The 21,373-nt window shown below is 37.4% G+C and overlaps 1 protein-coding gene across 2 annotated transcripts in view; it reads left to right on the top strand.

Annotated features, from left to right (window-relative positions):
* MYO3A (myosin IIIA) overlaps positions 1 to 21,373 on the top strand; it is a 224,632-nt gene that overhangs the window by 169,314 nt on the left and 33,945 nt on the right. For both annotated transcript variants that reach the window (XM_047755030.1, XM_047755031.1), the window contains exons 24-30: positions 1,957 to 2,036; positions 2,475 to 2,552; positions 4,867 to 5,072; positions 10,521 to 10,632; positions 13,042 to 13,204; positions 15,076 to 15,199; positions 18,546 to 19,449. In XM_047755030.1, coding sequence (XP_047610986.1) covers positions 1,957 to 2,036; positions 2,475 to 2,552; positions 4,867 to 5,072; positions 10,521 to 10,632; positions 13,042 to 13,204; positions 15,076 to 15,199; positions 18,546 to 19,449 — 1,667 coding nt within the window. The remainder of the gene's footprint in view (positions 1 to 1,956; positions 2,037 to 2,474; positions 2,553 to 4,866; positions 5,073 to 10,520; positions 10,633 to 13,041; positions 13,205 to 15,075; positions 15,200 to 18,545; positions 19,450 to 21,373) is intronic.

The following is a 21,373-nucleotide window of genomic DNA, read 5'->3' as shown; positions in this document are numbered from 1 at the left end:
GCGCTTGTTGGCCATCTGTATATCTTCCTTGGAGAAATGTCTATTCAGGTCTTTTGCCCAATGACCCAAAAAAGGTCGTTGGCTTTTTTGCTGTTGAGTTGTGTAAGTTGTTTATATATTCTAGAGATTAAGCCCTTGTCAGTTGCATCATTTGAAACTATTTTCTCCCATTCTGCAAGCTGTCTTTTTGTTTTCTTTTTGGTTTCCTTTGCTGTGCAAAAGCTTGTCAGTTTGATTAGGTCCCATTAGTTTGTTTTTGTTCTTATTTCTGTTGCTTTGGGAGACTGACCTGAGAAAATATTCATAGGGTTGATGTCAGAGAATGTTTTGCCTATGTTCTCTTCCAGGAGTTTGATGGTGTCTTGTGTTATATTTAAGTCTTTCAGCCACTTTGAGTTGACGTTCATGCATGGTGTGAGGGTGTGTTCTAGTTTCACTGATTTGCATGCAGCTGTCCAGGTTTCCCAGCAGTACTTGCTGAAAAGACTGTCTTTTTCCCATTTTATGTTTTTGCCTCCTTTGTCAAAGATTAGTTGACCATAGGTATCAGTATTTATTTCTGGGTTCTCTACTCTGTTCCATTGGTCTGTATGTCTGTTTTGGCACCAGTACCACACTCTTTTGATTACTGTGGCTTTGTAATATTGCTTGAAGTCTAGAAGAGTTATGCCTCCTGCTTGGTTTTTGTTCCTCAGGATTGCTCTGGCAATTCTGGGTCTTTTGTGGTTCCACATAAATTTTTCAATTGTTTATTCTAGTTCTGTGGAAAAATGTCATGGGTAATTTAATGGGGATTGCATTGAATCTGTAGATTGTTTTGGGTGGTATGGCCATTTTTACAATATTAATTTTTCCAACTCAGGAGCATGGAATATCTTTCCATTTTTTTCACGTCTTCTTTAATTTCCTTGATTAATGTTTTATAGTTCTCAGCACATAAGTCCTTTACCTCCTTGGTCAGGTGTATTCCCAGGTATTTGATTTTGGGGGGTGCAATTTTAAAAGGTATTGTGTTTTTATATTCCTTTTCTAATATTTCATTGTTAGTATACAGAAACGTGACTGATTTCTGAATGTTAATCTTATATTCAGCTACTTTGCTGAATTTGTTAATCAGTTCAAGTAGTTTTGGGGTTGAGTCCTTAGGGTTTTCTATGTATAGTATCATGTCATCTGCATACAGTGACAGTTTTATCTCTTCTCTTCCTATTTGGATGCCTTTTATTTCTTTTATTTGTCTAATTGCTGTGGCTAGGACTTCCAAAACTATGTTGAATAGCAGTGGTGAGAGTGGGCATCCCTGTCTTGTTCCAGATTTGAGTGAGAAGGCTTTCAATTTTTCTCCATTGAGTATTATATTTGCTGTGGAAATTACCTCATATTTTAGAGCAAATAAAAGAAAATCTAGGGAGTTCTGCTCATCAGATTAAAGATCTGGCATTGTCACTGCTGTGGCTTGGGTTCATCCCTGGCCCAGGAACTTTTGCAGCCTCAGGTGCAGCCAAAAAAAAAAAAAAAAAAGCAAATGCAGAACTTACCTCTACCTTTTCTATTCTCTAAGCTGGAGGGTTTTTTTTCTGAATATAGAATTTATTATAAATTTTCACATAATACTATTTTTTCCCTAAATGTTCCAATAACTGGTTAACCAAGCATGTGAGTATGAAGATTGGGGGACCAACAGTGCTTGTTTTCAGTGAGATCCTACCATATAGCACAGGAAACTATATCAGTCTCTTGGGATAGACCATGATAGAAGATAATATAAGAAAGGGAATGTATATGCATGTATGACTGGGTCACTTTGCTATGCAGCAGAAAGTGGCATAACATTGTAAATCAACTATACTTTAAAAAAAAAAACAATGCTTTTTTAAAATATTGAAGTAAATGGAGGGAATATTCTAGCCCAGAAGGAATCTAAAAGGCATATTAATTTTATCTACCTTCCCATAGGTAATCTGCCACATTCTAAAACAAAAAATATAATAAACTATCAAATGAGGACTTCAGAAAAATCAATCAACCTGTCAAAGGTAAGAAGATGTATTTTTCATGGCAGTGAGTCTAAGTAAGAATCTAACCTTTACAATGGAAATATTTGTATGCTAAGAGTCAACAGCCCTTCCCTTTGTTTTCTCCCTTTGATCTTTCTTTTCTACTTAAACAGATATTTATATTATGTCCATATTACTACGTCACTAAAATAATCATGCATTTCTGATATATTCCTAACTCTTCACTTATAATTAATGTTACACTCAGACCAATTAAAACTAAGATCAGAGATATTCACATTCTAGGCAAGACTCATTAAAATCCACTGAGACTGACAGAACAATTTCCTAAAGTAAAAATTCAACATTCTGCTATTTTATGTATATGAAGGCATAGACCATGGAAAATTCCATGAGCTCCCCATAGATCATAACGTACACTAGGTGCTAAACCATCACTGTCTTTCTTGGTCTTAGGGTGAAAATGGAGAAGCCACACGTTATGCCAGAGAGACAACCAACATGAAAACGCAAACAGTTGCATCATATTTTAGAGTAAGACATTAAATTACAATGTGTTGTATTTAGGCATGTTACTTATTCTCAATGAGAGGCACAGATTAAAAGTAAGTAACAAATACCAGAGTGCTCTTAGCAAAAGAGAATTTTTGTTGTATTCCATTTACTATCTGTTAGATACAGGATATATCAGTGTATTGTCAAAAACCTATGGATTGGTTTACCTTTGTATTTTATTGATAAAATTATTGCATACTAGGTTAATCCTAATGAAGGTCTATGGCTTGGTTAAAAATTGTCCATAGAACCAAACACCTTTCCACTAGAATAAAACCATAAGGGGATTTTCATTCAATGGTGTGATAACTATCCATCCTCCTGTCCGCTCCTAAATGATCTTTGCGTGGCAGGTGGGACAAGACTGAGCATCCATTTCGTCCTGTACCTCCCTGTACCTAGATGAGCTGAAAAACCTCAAAAGAAAACCAGAGCTAGTATAGACATGGGGCAAGGAAAAGGGGAAGTACAGTAACATGCAAAGGACGTGAGTCACTGTGTCCTGAGCATAGGGTCTAGGTGACCTTTCTTCTTTGGACAAGATAGGAGATAGGAAAGAAAAGAAGCACTTCATTTTCTCTCTGCTCTGGAGAACAAACTCTAGATTACGCTGCCTTCCTTCCTGGACCCAGTTCTTATTTATCTATTCTGATAAAGTCGTATTAACCATGCAGTGAAAATTAATAAAATACCACCTAAAACTTAGAGATTATTAATGTTATCATCTACTGTAGGAGAAGAGGAAGAAATTGAGTTAAATTTACTGTGTATTCAGTGAATAAATCGTATTCCCTAACAGAATCATGAAATACATTTAAAACTAACTGGGTAGCTTTATTAAATAGTCCACAGGTCCTAAGCCCATAGCAGGCAGCGTGTGCTTCATCACCTTTGAGTAGCACCTAGTCTATTTATGTGCTTAATATCTCATGTTTGCTGCCAGTACATCCACCTTACAGCAGGCTACAGAGCTGAATGACTGAGAATATTTACAACCAGATTATTTTCTAATTTGGGTATGTTATGCAAGACCATTATCGTGCCACTGTCACTGAATGGTGTGTGTACGTTTAAACCATTCATTCACAACATTGTTGTACACCTCCAGCTGCAGTGAAAAGTAGTAAAAGATATTCCATATAGTATGTAATGTATTTTAAGTTATTTTTCATTCTTCAGAGGAGCATAAATAAATGTAACACTCTGCCTTGGTCCCTAAGAAACACCAATGCCTAAACTGCAGGGAGCTCTTGCTCGAAATGCCAACAGACTTGTATATTACCTTTCTATCTCTAATGCTTGACAGATGTTTGCATCACGGAAGCAATGATGACTCACAGATAAGTGTAATGAAAGGATCTATGAGACCCAGCTATTTAAAGAAGCACACAGCTGAGTCTCAGTGCCCTAGAGGAAACCATGCAAATCCAATGCTTTGTCAGTTGCCCAGTTACAGGATTGGATTTGCACTGGCTTGGCACCCCAGGCTTTGTATGTCCCTCAGTAAAGGGGCTCCAGATGTCAACAGCTATCTGTGCCTACACATTCATTACCCTGCCAACAAGTTGTAATATTGGTCTTTGACATACTAGTTTTATGAGACTCCACTTTTAGCTGAACCATGATTATCCTAATATGTTATATACTTAGTTGTCCAGCAGTTGGCTTCTGTTTTAACAATGTGTTGCTGCAGAAAATAATTTTCATATCTATGTGATTAAAACATTTATAAAATAAATAAGAAAATTATCAAACTGGAGCAAATTAGGGTACCTAAGTGGATTTGCTTATTTTTATAACTGTATCCTATATATTAAAATGCTTTAACTTCTCAGTCCTTATTTTAAATTAGGAAATAATACTGACAGGGATTAAAGTGTTTACTTGCATACTTTCTATAAAAAAAAAAGTCAAGGAAATTAATAGCATAAGGAGGAAACCAGACTGTGTGTCTAAATATTATAATTTGGCAAATTTCCCTGAGAAAGTATAGTTACTTCCAAAAGAGCTGTATCAAAAATAATTTTATCTATTAATTAAAGGTGCCTTAAGAATTTACAGGCAACCTTTTAGTAACTGCATTCCTAGTTATTACCTCTATATTTTTATGAGTAAATATGTATTATTAAAAATTACTATAAAGATGTCATAATGCATATTTCTCTCACTTATTGTGAATTACTGATTAACACTCAGTTTTCAGATTTTATTCTTGTAATGAAAGGATAGACCTACAAGCTCATAAGTTTTTTTTATGCTATGCTGGGAATTTACTTTTTGTTGCACGTTATAGTATTCTCTGATGGATTTGTTATCTAAAATGGTGGTGGGCCAGCCTCACTTTGTCCGCTGCATCAAACCAAATAATGAACGTCAGGCAAGAAAATATGACAAAGAGAAAGTTCTGCTACAGCTTCGCTACACAGGCATTCTGGAAACAGCGAGAATTCGAAGACTGGGATACTCACATCGGATACTTTTTGCCAACTTTATAAAGCGGTAAGTGGATTTCTTTTTAAGTTTCCATGTGCAATTTACATATAAATTCGTAAGAAGAGTGACAGGTAACAAAAAGAGAATTGCCTCGGTATTCTAAGGAGGAAGCATCTTGTTCATGAAGATGATGGTATATCAAAAAGAGAAGGTGACTCTTAACTGGGGATGGAACTTCCAGTTGTCAGCTGGGAGACCCAGGTCACAGACACATGCTCTAGGATGCATGTTGCAGACAAGGTGATGGAGAGGACTGAGCTTCTGTACCAAGGAACTCCAGGATCCAGTTCCCATCTTAGCTCTGCCGATTGCTATGTGACCATGGGTCTATACCAGTCCTTGTCAACCAGGGGAGCTTTGCCCCTCAGAACACATATGCTAACGTGTGGAGACATTTTTAGTTGTCACAACTGATGGGAGGGCAGGTTGCTGCTGGCATCTAGTGTGCGGGGACCAGGGATGTTGCTAAACATCCAAAAATGCACAGATCAAGATAACTCCCTGTAACAATTAATTATCCAGCCTGAGATATTAACAGGCTGAGGTTGAGAAACCCTGGCCTGTATGGAACCTCGTTTTCCTCATCTAGTGAATCTGCCACAACTACCTGATAGAGTTGTTAGAAGGATCCAGTGAGATATCTCTAAAGATGATTTAGAAGACAGAAAACGTCAATTAGGCATTGAGTCCTTTTCAGAGCTCAAGATTAATGCAGAATGAATTAAGCTACGTATTAAATATATATCATCAAGGAACACAACGGTGCTATAGAGGTTCAATATCTTATACGCTTAATATTTTAAATGCTCAAGTTTCTGATATTTATCAGTTTGATGATTTCTCTTAGCCATTATGCTTGAAGTTTCAATTTTCAAAAGCAAAGTCTATTACAATTTTAAGATAAAATTTAGCATTGGAGGAAGTCTCCATAGGTACCATTCTCTGCCTTTTCGAGAGTATGTAAATTAACATTAAGAAGAAAACAAAGTTCTGTGATTGCGCAGTGAACTGTGATTTCTAAATCACTCTCCCCAAAACAAAACAATGTATTATCCTCTATCAAGCATTCTTTTAATTGGGGTAACCAAGACCCTTTCTAAATAAAATGAGAATTCTAATTCTTTTTTCAAATTTTCATGTTTTCAGCAATTCATGATAGTTCTTGATTTTTTTCCTTAGAGACCTCAGAAAGAAAAGAAAGGTATTCATTTGAAGTGCCTAGATATAAAGGAAACCCCACCACATTTTCACAACAGAGAGTAAAATTACATAGATGATGACTTACATATTGGAAAAGCCTTTATAGTAGTTTAGGATTGACATAAAAACCTCAAGTTATAGAGTTCAGAAGGACAACCAACATTTCATCACTGACTTTACTTCTCACAGAGCAGACCCAATTCTATATTCAAAATTCAGAAATAAAAAATATTAAAATTTTTTATTGGCCAGTAGGTAAATTCTTCATTTTGTACTTGAAGGCAGGTAACCCACATGTTTGTGAGTTTCAAATTTCAAATTAAAATTTGACCTTATTATCACACTTTTCTTTTTTCTTTTCTTTTCTTTCTTTCTTTTTTTTTTTTTTTTTTGGTCTTTTTAGGGCTGCACCCACAGCATATGGAGGTTCCCAGGGTAGGCGTCAAATCAGAGCTGTAGCTACCTGCACCACAGCCACAACAATGCAGGATCTGAGGCATATCTGCAACCTACACCACAGCTCACAGCAACACCAGATCCTTAACCACTGGAGTGAGGCCAGGGATGGAACCTGCATCCTCAGGGATGCTAGTCAGATTCGTTTCTGCTGAGCCACAATGGGAACTCCACACTTTTCATTTTTTAGGAGAAGAGTCCATCTTTAGCTTGCTTAAATATCAATATAAATAACAACATAGTCTTAATATAAGTACCCTTAAATTTCAGTGACTTTTTAGATATACAAGGTACTGTGCTAAGTACTTTGGAAGACACTGAAATTTTAAAGCTGGTTTGATCCTCAAGAATTAGCACTCCATTTAGGATTCTCAGAGCCATAGGCATGGACGTTAATAAGCAATGCAAGGTAATAAACACCAAGATCCAAAGGAATGGTACATAGTGTAAAAGTTCGGGGAAGAGAAGATTATCTCTAAGAAGGCTGATTAGAGAAAATATCAAGAAGGAGGACTAAACTGGAATGTCGGTGGTGGGTGTGGTTTATGGAGAAGACAGGAAAGGGCTTTTTCAGTGTACAGGTTGCTGTTCCAAAAACCAGAGAGACTCGGACTAGACTGGTTCATCAGTTTGTGTAACTGAAATGACAGAAGTGATAAAGATGGGATCAGATAGGAAAAGCCATTGGGTTAAACTTACGAAGAAAGAGCTTTGAGTGCTCGGCTAAATTGGTAGTTTCAGAACCATCTGTGGTTTTATAATAACGGACCATAGAAGAGCTGACCCTATTTTCTTGATGGTGTTGTAGTTGAAAGTAGCTTATTTAGAAAGTCAGAGATGAGAATAAAATTTCCAAGTCCCGTGCTGTTATGGAATAGCAATAGCAAATGACAAAGGGAAAAAACTAAGTTTCTGGAGAACATGTGAATAGCTGTGAATCTGGGAATCTCCAGAAATAAACATTTCCCTGCCACTCATTTGAAAGCTGTCACCCAAATTAGCATAGACCCTTAGGAAGGCAGGACAATTTGCAAAGGCCCTGTGGAGGTGTAAATAGGACTGAATAACCCTCCTCTGTTTGGGCCTTAGCCCTTGACTAACTCTCCCTGTCAGGTGCAAAATTCATCAGACCTTTTGTCCATTCTGTGGTAGGTAGACTCTTCTGTTTTGTGACAAAGAAGTAATCTTAAAGGAAGATACACAACATGAACTTCCTTTGCACAAGACCCTGAGTTTTCACTGTAGTTATTTCAAATGAACCCTTATACTAAGAAGCCCCTGAAGTTGGCTTGGCTTTTTCCCCCAGGCACCTATACATAGTGGTTTGGCTATCAGAGCTCTAATAAAACCAAAGTTCGTGAAGGGAGTAGTATAGTGAAGTCGAGAAGTACACATGCTTTAAAGTAAAAAAAAAAAAAACAGGTTTCAATCCCAGTACTGCCACTTACTAAATATGTGACCTTGTTTTGAGTATCTTTACCCTTTCCCATTCGTGAATAAGTATGATGATGATAGTATCTACTTCATATGTGGTTATGAGCATTAAGTGAAATTAGCTAATGAAGTTTATTAATAGAACCAGATGTCAGCAATACATATCAGCTATAATTATTTTCACTATTTTTCCCTTAGCCCCAACCTCTCCAAATTGCTCATTACCTACTATACTGTGGCCTCAAATACCACCTAAAAAAAACAAAAAACCAAAAAAAAACAAAGCAGAAGTCAGTACATTGGCTTTAAAAAAGGGGCACCACAAAGCACTGGTCTGGGGCTTTCCTCTATGAACTCCCCAGGTCTCCTAGATGTGTACTTCCACAGCCAGTTCCCAGAGGCAATTCATGAGTCACTCAACAAGCATTTAATTGAGCACCCACTGTGTTCCACTCAGATTGTAACCCAAAGATTAAGAATCCAAATATTGGAGTTCCTGTCCTGGCGCAGTGGTTAATGAATCCGACTAGGAACCATGAGGTTGCAGGTTCGATCCCTGACCTTGCTCAGTGGGTTAACAATCCGGCATTGCTGTGAGCTGTGGTGTAGGTCATAGACACGGCTCAGATCCTATGTTGCTGTGGCTCTGGCGTAGCCTGGCAGCTACAGCTCCGATTAGACCCCTAGCCTGGGAACCTCCATATTCCACAGGAGCGGACCAAGAAATGGCAAAAAAAAAAAAAAAAAAGACAAAGAATCCAAATATTAATAAAAAGAGCCTCTGGATAGTTCCCATTGTGGCCCAGCAGGTTAAGAACCCTACTCATATCCATGAGCATGCGGGTTCAATCCCTAGCCTTGATCATTGAATTAAGGATCTGATGTTGCCACAAGCTATGGTGTAGGTCATAGACACAGCTCGGATCTTGTGTGGCTGTGGCTGTGGCTCTGGCCATGGCCAGCAGCTGCAGTGAGCCTCTGACGTTAAGAAACAGACCATGGAGCTCCTGTTGTGGGGGGTGTCTAATGGGCACTGCCTGGGGTTATTTGTACAGATAGCAAAAGCTGTGGTCATCACTTCATTCTAGGCCAGGAATCTCCAAAGAGCCTGACATCTGTAGCTGTAATGAGATGGAACTTAGTGGAGCTGGAATATACTGCTTTTAAAGGTTTTATCTACAGGCTCATTTTTAGTTGAGGAAATCAGTACTTAAAGAGGTTTCATGATGTGTCCAACTTTACACAGATAATTAGGCTCCTCCAGCTCTCAGTACAGCGGTCTTCATTTCCCCATGCTTCCTCAGCTTCCACACACCATGGCCTCTGTTTTGAAATTCAAAACCTACCAAAGCTTGTTGCTATGTTTCCTCTGGACTGTCGGGTTCATCTTGCACCAAGAAATTAAATAAAATAAAGAGGTGTTGAAAAGTCTAGAAATCTGCCTTTTGGCACAAGATAGCTGACCAGTGTAATCTAGTTTCCCTTCCTTTAACTCACCCCCTTTATCCAGTAAGCTTTGGGGATAGCTTGAAATGCTCGAGGCCTCTTTCATTTCTCTCCTGCATTAACCCCTGACTCAGTTCCCCTTCTCCACTGTTGATATAATGTGTGAAGTTTGCATAGAATTAAACTCCTTCATCCAATTTGAAGATCAGCTTCCAATGTTTTTATGATGGTGAAAAAAGAAGAGTAAAAATCTTTGCCTCTGCTCCTGCCTCTGCAGTTCTTCTCTGCTTGTAAGGACCAGAAAAGGGTTGCTTTTTAAAAAATATCCAGCTAATTTTTTTTAATGACAGAGTTTTTTTGGGGGGTGGGGGTGGGGGATGGATTCCAGTGGGATTCCAGTGTCGTATTGTGTTGAAAAGCACTGAAGTGAAAAACAATGCTCGAATCACACAAGTAAACTAGTCCAGATTTCCATGAGTCTGGAATTCCATTTACTCCAGAGCTGTTCCAAGACACCTGAAGGATCCACCAGGCTCCTGAGATGTTGAACTCTTTTTTTTTATTAGCATATAATTGATTTACAGTGTCATATCAATTTCTGCTGTACAGCATAGTGACCCAGTCATATATATATATACATATATACATACATATGTATACATATATACACATATATATACACACATACATATATATACATATATACACACATATATATACACATATATTTTTTTTTCTTTTTCTCATATTATCTTCCATCAGGGTCTATCCCAAGAGACTGGATATAGTTCCCTGTGCTGTACAGTAGGACCTCATTGCTTAGCCATTCTGAATGTGATAGTTGGCTTCTACCAACCCCACACTCCCCGTCCATCCCACTTTTGTGCAGTACTAACCAGCCCTTTCTCCTGTTCAAAGGTACCACGTTCTCTGTTACAAGTGGTGTGAAGAGCCTCCATTGAGCCCTGATACCTGTGCCACCATTTTGGAAAAAGCTGGTCTCGATAACTGGGTTCTTGGAAAAACCAAAGTAATGTTTTCATGTAATTTTCTGGAAAAAAAAAAATGCTTATAGTGGATGTACTGAGAATGACAACATTTTTAAGATGATTGAAAAATCATGGATTTTTTATGTTATAGAATCTCTAGCTTAAAATAAGGAAAGAATTGATAAATTCATAAAAGTTTCCTTCTTCAGCAAAATTAGACACTTTGCTCTCCTAAAGGTCTCTTTTAAGAAATTCAAGAAAAATCTTTCTTGAAGATTTATTGAAAACAGACTCATGAATTATGAGGAAATATATTATCTCTATTATATCAGCACCAAATATAGCCAGAAGGCTGTAGAAGATCATAATGATCTCAGTAGGATTCTGTTTTTCTTTTTTCCTGATTCTCAAATCTACTTCTATTGTAAACTTGAAATATTATTACACTCACTACAGGTGTTTGGATATTCATGTGTTTCTGTATGAGATTTGAGAGCCTATGAGATCTTAGCTTATTTAATCCCTTAGAGAGTGAAGTACAGAGTCATAACCCAGTTTGAATATGGAACTAAGACAAGTGGCTTCTTGGAGAAAAGATGCATTTGACTTCTCAGATATCCTCAGAGCTTTGCAAACAAGATGGGGATAAGGAACTAAGCGTACCAAGTCCTGGGGTACATTAAATGCCTCAGTGAGGGAGGATAGAGAAAAAGAACCAAGCTAAGGCAAAGAAGTACTCAGAGTGACCACTCAAGAGTGACTGCTGTCAACCACATCATAGACATAGACTGAAATTCCACAGATGCAAAGAATCTACATCAGCTGTTCAGATGAAAAGTTAGATCTGTAATAATTTAAGGAATTTTTTAAGTGTTTATCTTAAACTGAGTGTTCTGCATATTCAGTAATCTGTATTTACTTTAGTATTTAGTAAGGAGAAATTCTGAGCATTAAAAAGATATGTATTCTATTCATACTGTTTTCTTTTAGATTCTCAGAAAGATGAATTTTTTTTCAGGCTGGAATCTTCATGATTTATGATCCGAAACACATGCCAAACTTCAAATGGAGTTTTAAGTTGCAAAAAGGCCCTTTGTGGTTCCAGTTTTGCATGATATTTAAGTAGCATTTTAAACCTATTTGTATTTTTCCATTTCACCTTTTCTAGCTCATTAAGACGGATAAAAGTATTCAATATAAGAACATCTCTAATGCTGTGCAAAATAAAAAAAAATGATGACCTTTTTAAATAGATTGAATTTTAAATGAATTGTCAACAGTAGAATGGACTAAATATATTAACATCTAGAGTCCTGTAGAAATTAAAACCAAATTCAATCAAATCTATAATGCTAAACTGTTTGCCTAGGGTACCAGACTTCCAAGTGATGGAACGCTAAGAGAATTCTACAAGTCAGGGTTACCAGGTCTCATGACTCAGCTCTTAAATTTTAATTTAAGTGACTTATTTAGCAGATTCAGTAAACTCTCTTTGAGGTGACTTTCATTAGTAAATTTAGCCATTATAAGAAAAAAAATACCTTCATATTTCCTGGGAGTGATTGAAAACTCTTATTTGAGAACAAGCCTTCAGGCTCCTCTGTTGGTCCGATTCATTTTGATTTTAGAATCGTCAAAAATCCAGCCCTCCCTTCTTCACAGTAACCACTGTATCCAGTGAGAAAATTGTTAATTATGCACGGGGTCCTCTCTCTGCCTTATTCTCTCCACCGAAGGGCAGTATTCCTGGTTTATTCACCTCTGTATCCCAACACATGAGTACACAGAATAGATCTCAGTGAACATTCACTGAATGAACTCCTTACAAATAGGTTTGTAAGATGTTTAAGTTTGAGAAATGTGATTGTCTTTTCTTTTGAAAAACGTAAAAGTTAGAAGTTCCCACCGAGAACACACTGAGATTAAGAATCCAACTGCAACAGCTCAGTTCACTGCAAAGGCACGAGTTTTGATACAATGTGCAATGGATTAAAGGATCCGCTGTTGCCGCAGCTGTAGCTTAAGTTGCATCTGCATTGTAGGTTGCAGCTGCAGCTTGGATTCATTCAGTCCCTGTCCTGGGAACTTCCATATGCCACTGATACAGCCATTTTAAAAAAAGAAGTCATAAAAATTAGCTTTGCCCAGATTATATGATGCTAAAACTTTAATAAAAGAGCTTGATGCCCTCCACTCATATTGGCCCATCCAACAAAACCTAGGTACCTGTTGCACATAAACAGTATGATTGTTATATTCTTTCTCAAAGAGGAGTTTTCTCAGACATAAATATCCATATATAATGTTATACCAGCATCCAGACCAAAGAAGCAAAAGATAGTGATTTCCAAAATTGAAAAGTAGTTAGAATATAATCTAGTCTTCAGAGCACCACACATGGCACTCTGCATGCCATAGTTTTATTTGTATTTTATTTTATTTCTTTTAAGGTGTTCCTTAAGTATTACCATGTGGAACAGTTAAATTTAATGCGAAAGGAAGCCATTGACAAGCTTATTTTGATTCAAGCCTGTGTCAGAGGATTTTTGGGTTCAAGAAGATACAAAAAAATACAGGAGAAGAGAAAAGAGAGTGCCATAATAATACAGTCAGGTAATCACTCAAACTGTCTCATTTGTAGCAAAACAATGTTATTTTTAGATATGGTCATGAAAAGAAGTATTACCTACCAAACCTCCAATTCTTATGTAGTTTTTGTTTAATTTCAGGCACTGTTACTTTGATACTTTCTCTGTACTAAATCTGAATGATTGTTTTAGTGATTGACAGTTTTAATATCTGAATAAATGTTTTGCTTTAAATAAAATAATTCAGTTTAAATTTTCTGTCACAATGAAACACGGTTGACCTATTGTGCAAGATATAGCAAGTGACTAAATTAACGATAGATCTCAAGGCTCATATTATAATAACCCATTGAACAATAACATTTTCCCCACTTAATTCCAAAGGTTACTCTTGCCATAATATTTGACAATTTAATTAAATCTCATTTTGTTAAAGGTCATCTACTTTTTTCTATTAACTGTAGGGAAATAATATTTATAATCATATTCCACAAATATGTACTAAATGTATTAATAGACTTTGGATTTCACTTTCCGTTTTTCTAAAAGAAACAAATTTAGGAATTCCCGTTGTAGTGCAGTGGAAATGAATCCAACTAGGAACCATGAGGTTGCGGGTTTGATCCCTGGCCTCACTCATTGGGTTAAGGATCCAGTGTTGCCGTGAGCTGTGGTGTAGGTCACAGATGTGGCTTGGATCCCACAGTGTTGGCTGTGACATAAGCTGACAGCTATGGCTCCGATTGGACTCCTAGCCTGGGAACTTCCATATGCCATGAGTGCAGCCCTAAAAAGCAAAAAAAAAAAAAAAGAAGGAAAGAAAAAAGAAACTAAATTTAGAACCTAGCACGGCTTAATACAATATCTTTCAAAAATTTTTGGCTGGATATCCGTAATGTTTTTTTAAAAAATCTATTTTACTCTATAACCTAATCCATACGCATACTACAAGCAATGCACTCTGATAGTTTTATTCCACTTTATTTTTAGATGCTAGATTTGGCCAACTAAATCAATTTTATGATCCAATAGTGATGCGCAGTCTGTGTTCTAAAGACCACTGATGTGGTGGACAGAGTAGCAGACTAACATTCAGGAGAATCCAGGTCCAGGTCCAGAAAGTCTGTAGGGGCTCATCGTCATCTTCTGGAATTTAAAGCCCTTAACCTCTCCCTGGGACCAGATATGCAGGCCCTGTAATTTGGGTTCTAATTCTTTATCCACACTTCCAAAATTCATAAAACATTGAAAAAAGAAGTTTTTCACAACTCATTTGGAAGGGAAACGTAATATTTACAGTCCTTTATTCATCCCACTTTGTAAAAATCGTGTGTTTTTTCTGAGAAACATTCATGTATTTGATTGTGGAATACTGACCTGCCATGGGGAATGTTACAGAATACATGTTACTTGTTCTGAATTACCTTTCTAAAACTAAAACTAAAAAAAAAAAAAGGTTTACATCTGAATTCTGAAATATATCCAGCTTCAAGGATAATTGGTCAAAAGGTCTAAAACAAACTAGATAATAGGGGCTTTCTCTCATGAGTAGCTGAACATGACAGAAATAAAAGGAATATAAACATGAGCATATTTTAAGCAAAGGCATGAGTACATTTGTTCTTTTTCGACTTCACTCATCTCTATCATTATAATTTCATCTTCATACTTCCCTTAATATGAAAGGTACTCTAATTATTTTCCTGCTAAACCTTGTTATCTGGGAGAGTCTCATTAATAAGTCCCATTTTTATTTCATGAACCTTTTCTATTTGGTGTCTTCAATTTCATTTTCCTCTTTAACTTTGATGATCAAAACCCATTTGTTTCTACCCATTGAAATAATATTCTTTTGTTTATTATAATTAACACTACTCTGGGCCTTGTGTGTTTCAGCTGCAAGAGGACATCTAGCCAGGAAACAAAGGAAAGAAATTGTTAACACAAAAAACACAGCAGTAGCAACCATTCAGACTCATGATCAAGAATTTGACTATAAGAGAAACTTTGAAAATAAAAGGTATAATGGCATTTATTCTTATAGCATTTTGACATTAGAGATTTTTCAAATCTAGAAAGTCACACAGTGAAGTTCACAGTTTTTCTTGTACCTAACCAGGTTCCAACCCCATTGCATCAGATGTCTGGGGACATTCCCTGGCCACTTTTATGTTATTTACCCTGTTTGGGAGTTTGTTGATATTTCACTCCAATAACTACACTTTCCTCCTCAAAGTTTTTTCTTTCTAGGCTTTTGCCAGACTGCTCCCAACATTTCTACTCCTAATTCTAAGAATTCCCATTTTTAAGTCCTCCTCTACCTCTGAGTAATGTTCCTGGGCTCACTCATTCCCATGACCGATGTGCCCTGGAACCCTAAGTCACAGTCTATTCTTCAAAGCCTAGTACCTTTGTCCTGTCTCTTCCTGAGCCTCCACATCTAGATTTATAAGTGCATTTTAGCAGGAACACTTGAATTCATTTATACAGGAAGCTTTCTGATAAGCAGTGGGGACGCAGTTTAATCAAACAAAATCCTTATCCTCAAATTGCTCAGAGTCATGGAATAGAAACATGACCAATAAATACATAAAAGTCTAATAACACAAGAATCTACTAAATTCTACCAAACAGCTACTCAATTCTACTAAAAAATATAGGCAAAGATTACAGTAGGACCATAGATAAGGGTTGGTTGGTAGGGGTTAAGGGAAGAGAAAAATATCTAGATTTTGCCTAAGTGGGGAAACTTGAATTGATTGAAAGATGAATAAATGGTTCTTCAGGAAGTTAAAGGGAATTCCTTCCCCAACCCCAGCCATCTTGTCTTTTTCCCCAAGTTTATTGAGATTTAATTGACACATGGTGTGAGTTTAAAATATACAACATGATGATTTGATACACATGTATGTATTGTGATATGATGGGATCTGCTTAACACATCCATCACCTCCCAAAGATTGGTTTGGTTTGGTTTGGAGGTGGCTTGGTGAAAACATTGAAGTTTTACTGTCTTAGCAAATTTCAGCTCTACAACACAGTGTGTAGTCACCACATTTTACATTAGATCCTCAGATCTTAAGTCTAAAAGCTTATATCTTTTTACCAACTTTGCCCTATTTCCCCCAGCTCATCTCCCAACCCCTGGCAACAACTTTTCTCCTTTCTGTTTTTGTGAGTTTTACTTTTCTTTAGATTCCACATATAAGTGCTGGCATGTATTATTTGCCTTTCTTTGTCTAGTTAACTAAGCCTAATGCCTTCAAGGGTCATCCATGTTGTTAAAAAAGGAAATTTTTCCTCCTTTCTCATGGCTGAGTAGTGTTCCATTGCATATATATACCATATCTTCTTTACTCATTCATCCACTGATGGATACCTAGGTTATTTCTATATCTTGGCTGTTATGAATGATACTCCAGTGACTATGGGGATGCAGGTATCTCTTTGAGACACTGGTTTAATTTCTTTGGATGTACACCCAGAAGTGGGATTACTGGATCATATGACAGTTCTATTTTTAGTTTTATGAGGAACCTCCATACTGTTTTCCATAGTGACTGAACCGTTTACATTCCCACAAGTATTTCTTTTTCTCTACCCTCTCACCAACATTTTTTATCTCTTGTCTTTTTTATGATAGTGGCCCTAATAGGGGCAAGGTGATATACTGTGGTTTTGATTTGCATTTCCCTGATCTTTAGAGATACTGAGCATCTTTTAATGTACCTGTTTGCCATTTTAATCAGGTTTTTTTGGTATTGAGCTTGTGAGTTCTTTATATATGTTGGATATTAACCCTTTATGAGATACATGATTTGCAAATATTTTCTCCTATTCCATAGATTGCTTGTTCATTTCGTTGATGGTTTCCTTTGCTGTTCAGAAGCTTTTAAGTTTGATATAGTCCATGTGTTTATTTTTGTTTTTGTCACCTTTGCTTTTGGCATCAAATCCAAAAAATTTTTGCAAGACAGATATCAAGGAGCTTACCCCCTATGTTTTCTTCTAGGAGTTCTATGGTTTCAGGCTCTAAGTTCAAGTCTTTAATCCATTTTGAGTTGCTTTCTGTATATGGTGTAAAGGAGGAGTTCATTTTCATTATATTCCATGTGTCTGTCCAGATTTCCCAACACTGTTTATTGAAGAGACTGTCCTATAGCCATCGTATACTTTCAGCTTCTTCATCATAAATTAATTGGCCATAAATGTGTGGGTAAATGTGTAAATTCTGAGTACTCTAATCTGTTCTATCAGTTGATATGTCTGTTTTTATGGTGACATCAGCACCATACTCTTTTGATTACCATAACTTTGCAATATAGTTTGCTTGTCTTCTTTATTAACATTATTTTGACTAATATAAGTATTTTCTGGAGAGCATTATGGAGATATTCAAAATACTAGCATGGCCACTCATTGAAATTATGGTGTTCTTGGTTCCTTACCTAGTTCTCTGATTGCTGGCAGAATAACGGGGATTCTATTATGCTCCCTTTATAAACCTGAGGATGCCATAGGAGGCCTAGAAAGTGACCACTGGGATTAGGAAAATTGAGGTGAGGCCTAGTAGCTTTTTCTAAGTTTGACCCCCCAAAAAGAATATTTCTTTAAAAACAGATTGAAAAAGAACAAACTATCCCAAGGCTTTCCTGGGCCAAAACCGGCAATCCTCCCAAGAAGGATGTTGGGGTGTTAGGTTATGACTTTTTTATTCTACCTTAACACTCTTACCATGTGGCTCTTATGAGGCTTTTGCCCTCACGCATACACCAAAAAAAAAAAAAAAAAAAAAAAAAGCTATATGGCTTTAAAACAAAGTTATAGAGAAGATCTTATCTGCCAATAAGGGGAAATCATTTTGGAAGGATATAGATAAAGTGACAACTGTCAAATTTTAGCCACAGTATTATAAGATCCTGTACTGCAGCAGGGACACTGCTTTTCCTTTAATTTTGTAAACTATTTCCTGTGATGGATAGACTTAGAGCTTATTAAAGTACAGCATGCCAGCCTAGAGAACATCCCCAAGTTACTGGCCTCAAATCTAGATATGGTTTCCCATCTCCTCACTGGAAGGACTTTGTTTTGAAAAGGACCTATCTTGAAGTGATTAAATTCCTTAGGATTTTGATATCTCATTAGGTGAAATTATGCTAGCATATTTCTCACTCTAAGTTGAGTAGCTGTCATGGTTGTTGCACATTTGGGGGAACCATTTGATTACTGTGACTTTATAAGTTTTTATTTTGAGCTTTTTGTCCCTTTTGCTTTCCTCCCAACATCACATTAACATGTGCTGTGACCAAAGAGGTAATAAGCTCTAGTTTAATATCATATATTGAGATGCAGTATGTTTTATACAGGGAATCTTTTGTGAAGAAACAGACAGAGAATGCAATCTTCATGAATGAAACAGCTCCAAATAATAAAGGGAATATATCTGTAGTGAAAACTTCCACTTTCAAAGCTGAGGAGGAAGCCACAAAGGCAATGGAAAACAACAGAGGCTCTCAGACTCAGAAAAAAATGAACAACCTGTATGGAGAAGAGGCTAAGCAAGAATTGTGTCTGGTGGGGGACCCTTGGGCAGAAGTCAGCCCCAATAAGAACTATATGAAAGAGTTGGAAGAAAATAGTAAGATAAGGAAAGTGGAAAAGGAGGACGCTGTGGTCCAGAATTACTGTCAGAGGTATACAGAGGAAAAAAATTTTGAAGACTCGAAAGCAGCCTGTCTAGAAAGAAAGGCTGTAACAGAAAGGCCAAGTTACCCAGGACTTTGGTTAGCAGAGAAAGACACTTCAGCTTATAAGCAGCCTTCTTTTAAAAAAACTTTGGAACCTAGCCTGAGCCAGAGGTCGGTCTGTCAAAGTGCAAATAGCAAGGAAAAGGAAAAGCAGGCATCTGTGGTCACCCAGAAAGCATCTGTATGTAGCCATCAGAGAAGCCATCTGAGGCAAGAAACAGTCCAAGAGAGGCAAGTTGAACCAGCAGTACAAGCCCAGGATGAAGAAGATAAAGCAGCGGTGTTCATTCAGAGCAAATACCGGGGCTACAAAAGGAGGCAGCAGCTAAGGAAGGACAGGATGTCTTCTTTTAAAAGTCAGAAGGTTGTTGCAACACAGACAGAAGTAGCAAGAAATCCTCACAGTTTGTATTCCTATCCCACAAAACTTGAGGAATCCTGTAACATCAGAATGAAGAGTGACAAAGACTCAAAAGCAATTTCAGAAAAAGAAGCATGTGATTTGGCAATTTTTTCAAAACAGGTATGTAAACAAACAGATTTATTTGCTAGTACAGATCTCTGGGAACTCCATGATAACAGAATTAAACCAGCAGTTGATAACTGATATATAGTTTCATGTTTCAATGACACTGCAAACCTTTTCAGTAAAATATCTGAGGAGCTGTGCTATTCAAATAGCCATAAATTTTTAAAATAATTTTCTGTGAGAAAATTAGTATAAAATGTCATAGAAATCTTATGTAGTAAGAAAGACTAGTCATTGGTTTATACCGCCTACTAAAATACCGGCATTTGACAATGTGAATTTCCGTATATCTGAGATCTTCCACTATAGCTTAAAAAAAAAATCAAAATCCTCTAGAGTCTATGCTTTCTCTGCCCTGAATCTTGAGAAGACATATGAGATATCAGAATTAGGTGAGTAGCATTACTGTGGCATTTGTGCAATGTAGGTGACAGTCTTGAGCTCCATCATGGCAGTGAGAAACCACGAAGAAAAAGCACGAAGGAAAATTCCCTCTTGACTATTTCATGCCATTGATAGGCATGTTTCAACTGTTTCTAAAGGGGGCTTTCAGAGTTCCTGTTGTGGGTCAGGGCTTAAGTACCTGACTTAGTGTCTGTGAGGATGCAGGTTTGATCTCTGGCCTTGCTCAGTGGGTTAAGCCTCAAGCTTCCATGTAGGTCACAGATGTGGCTCAGATCTGGCGTGGCTGCGGCTGTGGATGTGGCAAAGGCCAGCAACTGCAGCTCTCATTCAACCCCTGGCCCAGGAACTTCCATATGCCATAGGTGCGGGCTTTAAAAAAATAATAAGAGGGAGTTCCTCTAAGTTGTGGCACAGTGGTTAACAAATCTGAATCTGACTAGTATCCATGAGGACTTGGGTTTGATCCCTGGCCTCATTCAGTGGGTTAAGGACCTGGTAGTGCCGTGAGCTACAGTGTAGGTCACAGACTCAGCTTGGATCTGGTGTTGCTGTGGCTGTGGTGTAGGCCAGCGGCTGCAGCTCCTATTCAACCCTGAGCCTGGGAACCTCCACATGCCATAGGGATGGCCCTGAAAAGAAAAAAATAAATTAATTAATTAAATAAATAATAAGAAATAAAAATAGGAGTTCCTGTCATGGCTCAGAGGTTAACGAACCAGACTAGTATCCATGAGGACGCAGGTTTGATCCCTGGCTTTGCTCAGTGGGTTAAGGATCTGGCATTGCCATTAACTGCGGTGTAGGTTGCAGACGTGGCTTGAATCCGGCGTTGCTGTGGCTGTGACATAGGCCAGCAGCTGCAGCTCAGATTCAACCCCTAGCCTAGCAACCTCCATATGCCATGGAGGTTTTGTCTAAAAAGACAAAAATAAACAAACAAATAAATAAATAAAATAATAAAAGGAGACTCTAGGGCTTCTCCCAGGTGTACATGGAATGCTGGTAAATTAGTGCCATGGAGAGGTCACAGCAATCTGGTCCCTGCCCATTTCAGTTCTTCCTCTGTTTCTGGATGTTTCACCTGAGAAAAAAACTTTGTGTGGCAGGACCCTTATTTTTTCCTGTGTAAAATAAAGGATTTTCACTAGGTGACCTCTACAATTCATACCATAAATTAATGTGTACTGCCAGGGTAGTCGATAGTGTAGGAAATCATAGAAAAAAATGTCATAATGGGTTAGTTCAAAAAAGAATCACTTATTACTCTTGAGTCCCTAAACTCCGCTTTTTGTCTGAAGGTGGCTGAGCCCACAAGAAAGCACGGTAACTGCCCTTGGACACCCCCTGACTGTTAGAGGTGTGGCCCAGACATTTCCAACCTCTCGGTGTTCACAGGTCTGCCGTTGATTTAGCCTCTTCCTGTTCTCTGTTTTTAAGCACATGGAAATATTGTAATATACATTCAGTGCATCCTTTCATTTTGATAAACCTGCTCACTCTAAAGACCAAAGTA

Source organism: Phacochoerus africanus, chromosome 12 (assembly GCF_016906955.1).
Source record: "Phacochoerus africanus isolate WHEZ1 chromosome 12, ROS_Pafr_v1, whole genome shotgun sequence".
NCBI lineage: Eukaryota > Metazoa > Chordata > Mammalia > Artiodactyla > Suidae > Phacochoerus > Phacochoerus africanus.
Note: the sequence above shows the minus strand (reverse complement) of the source record. Positions and strands in the feature narration are given on the sequence as shown.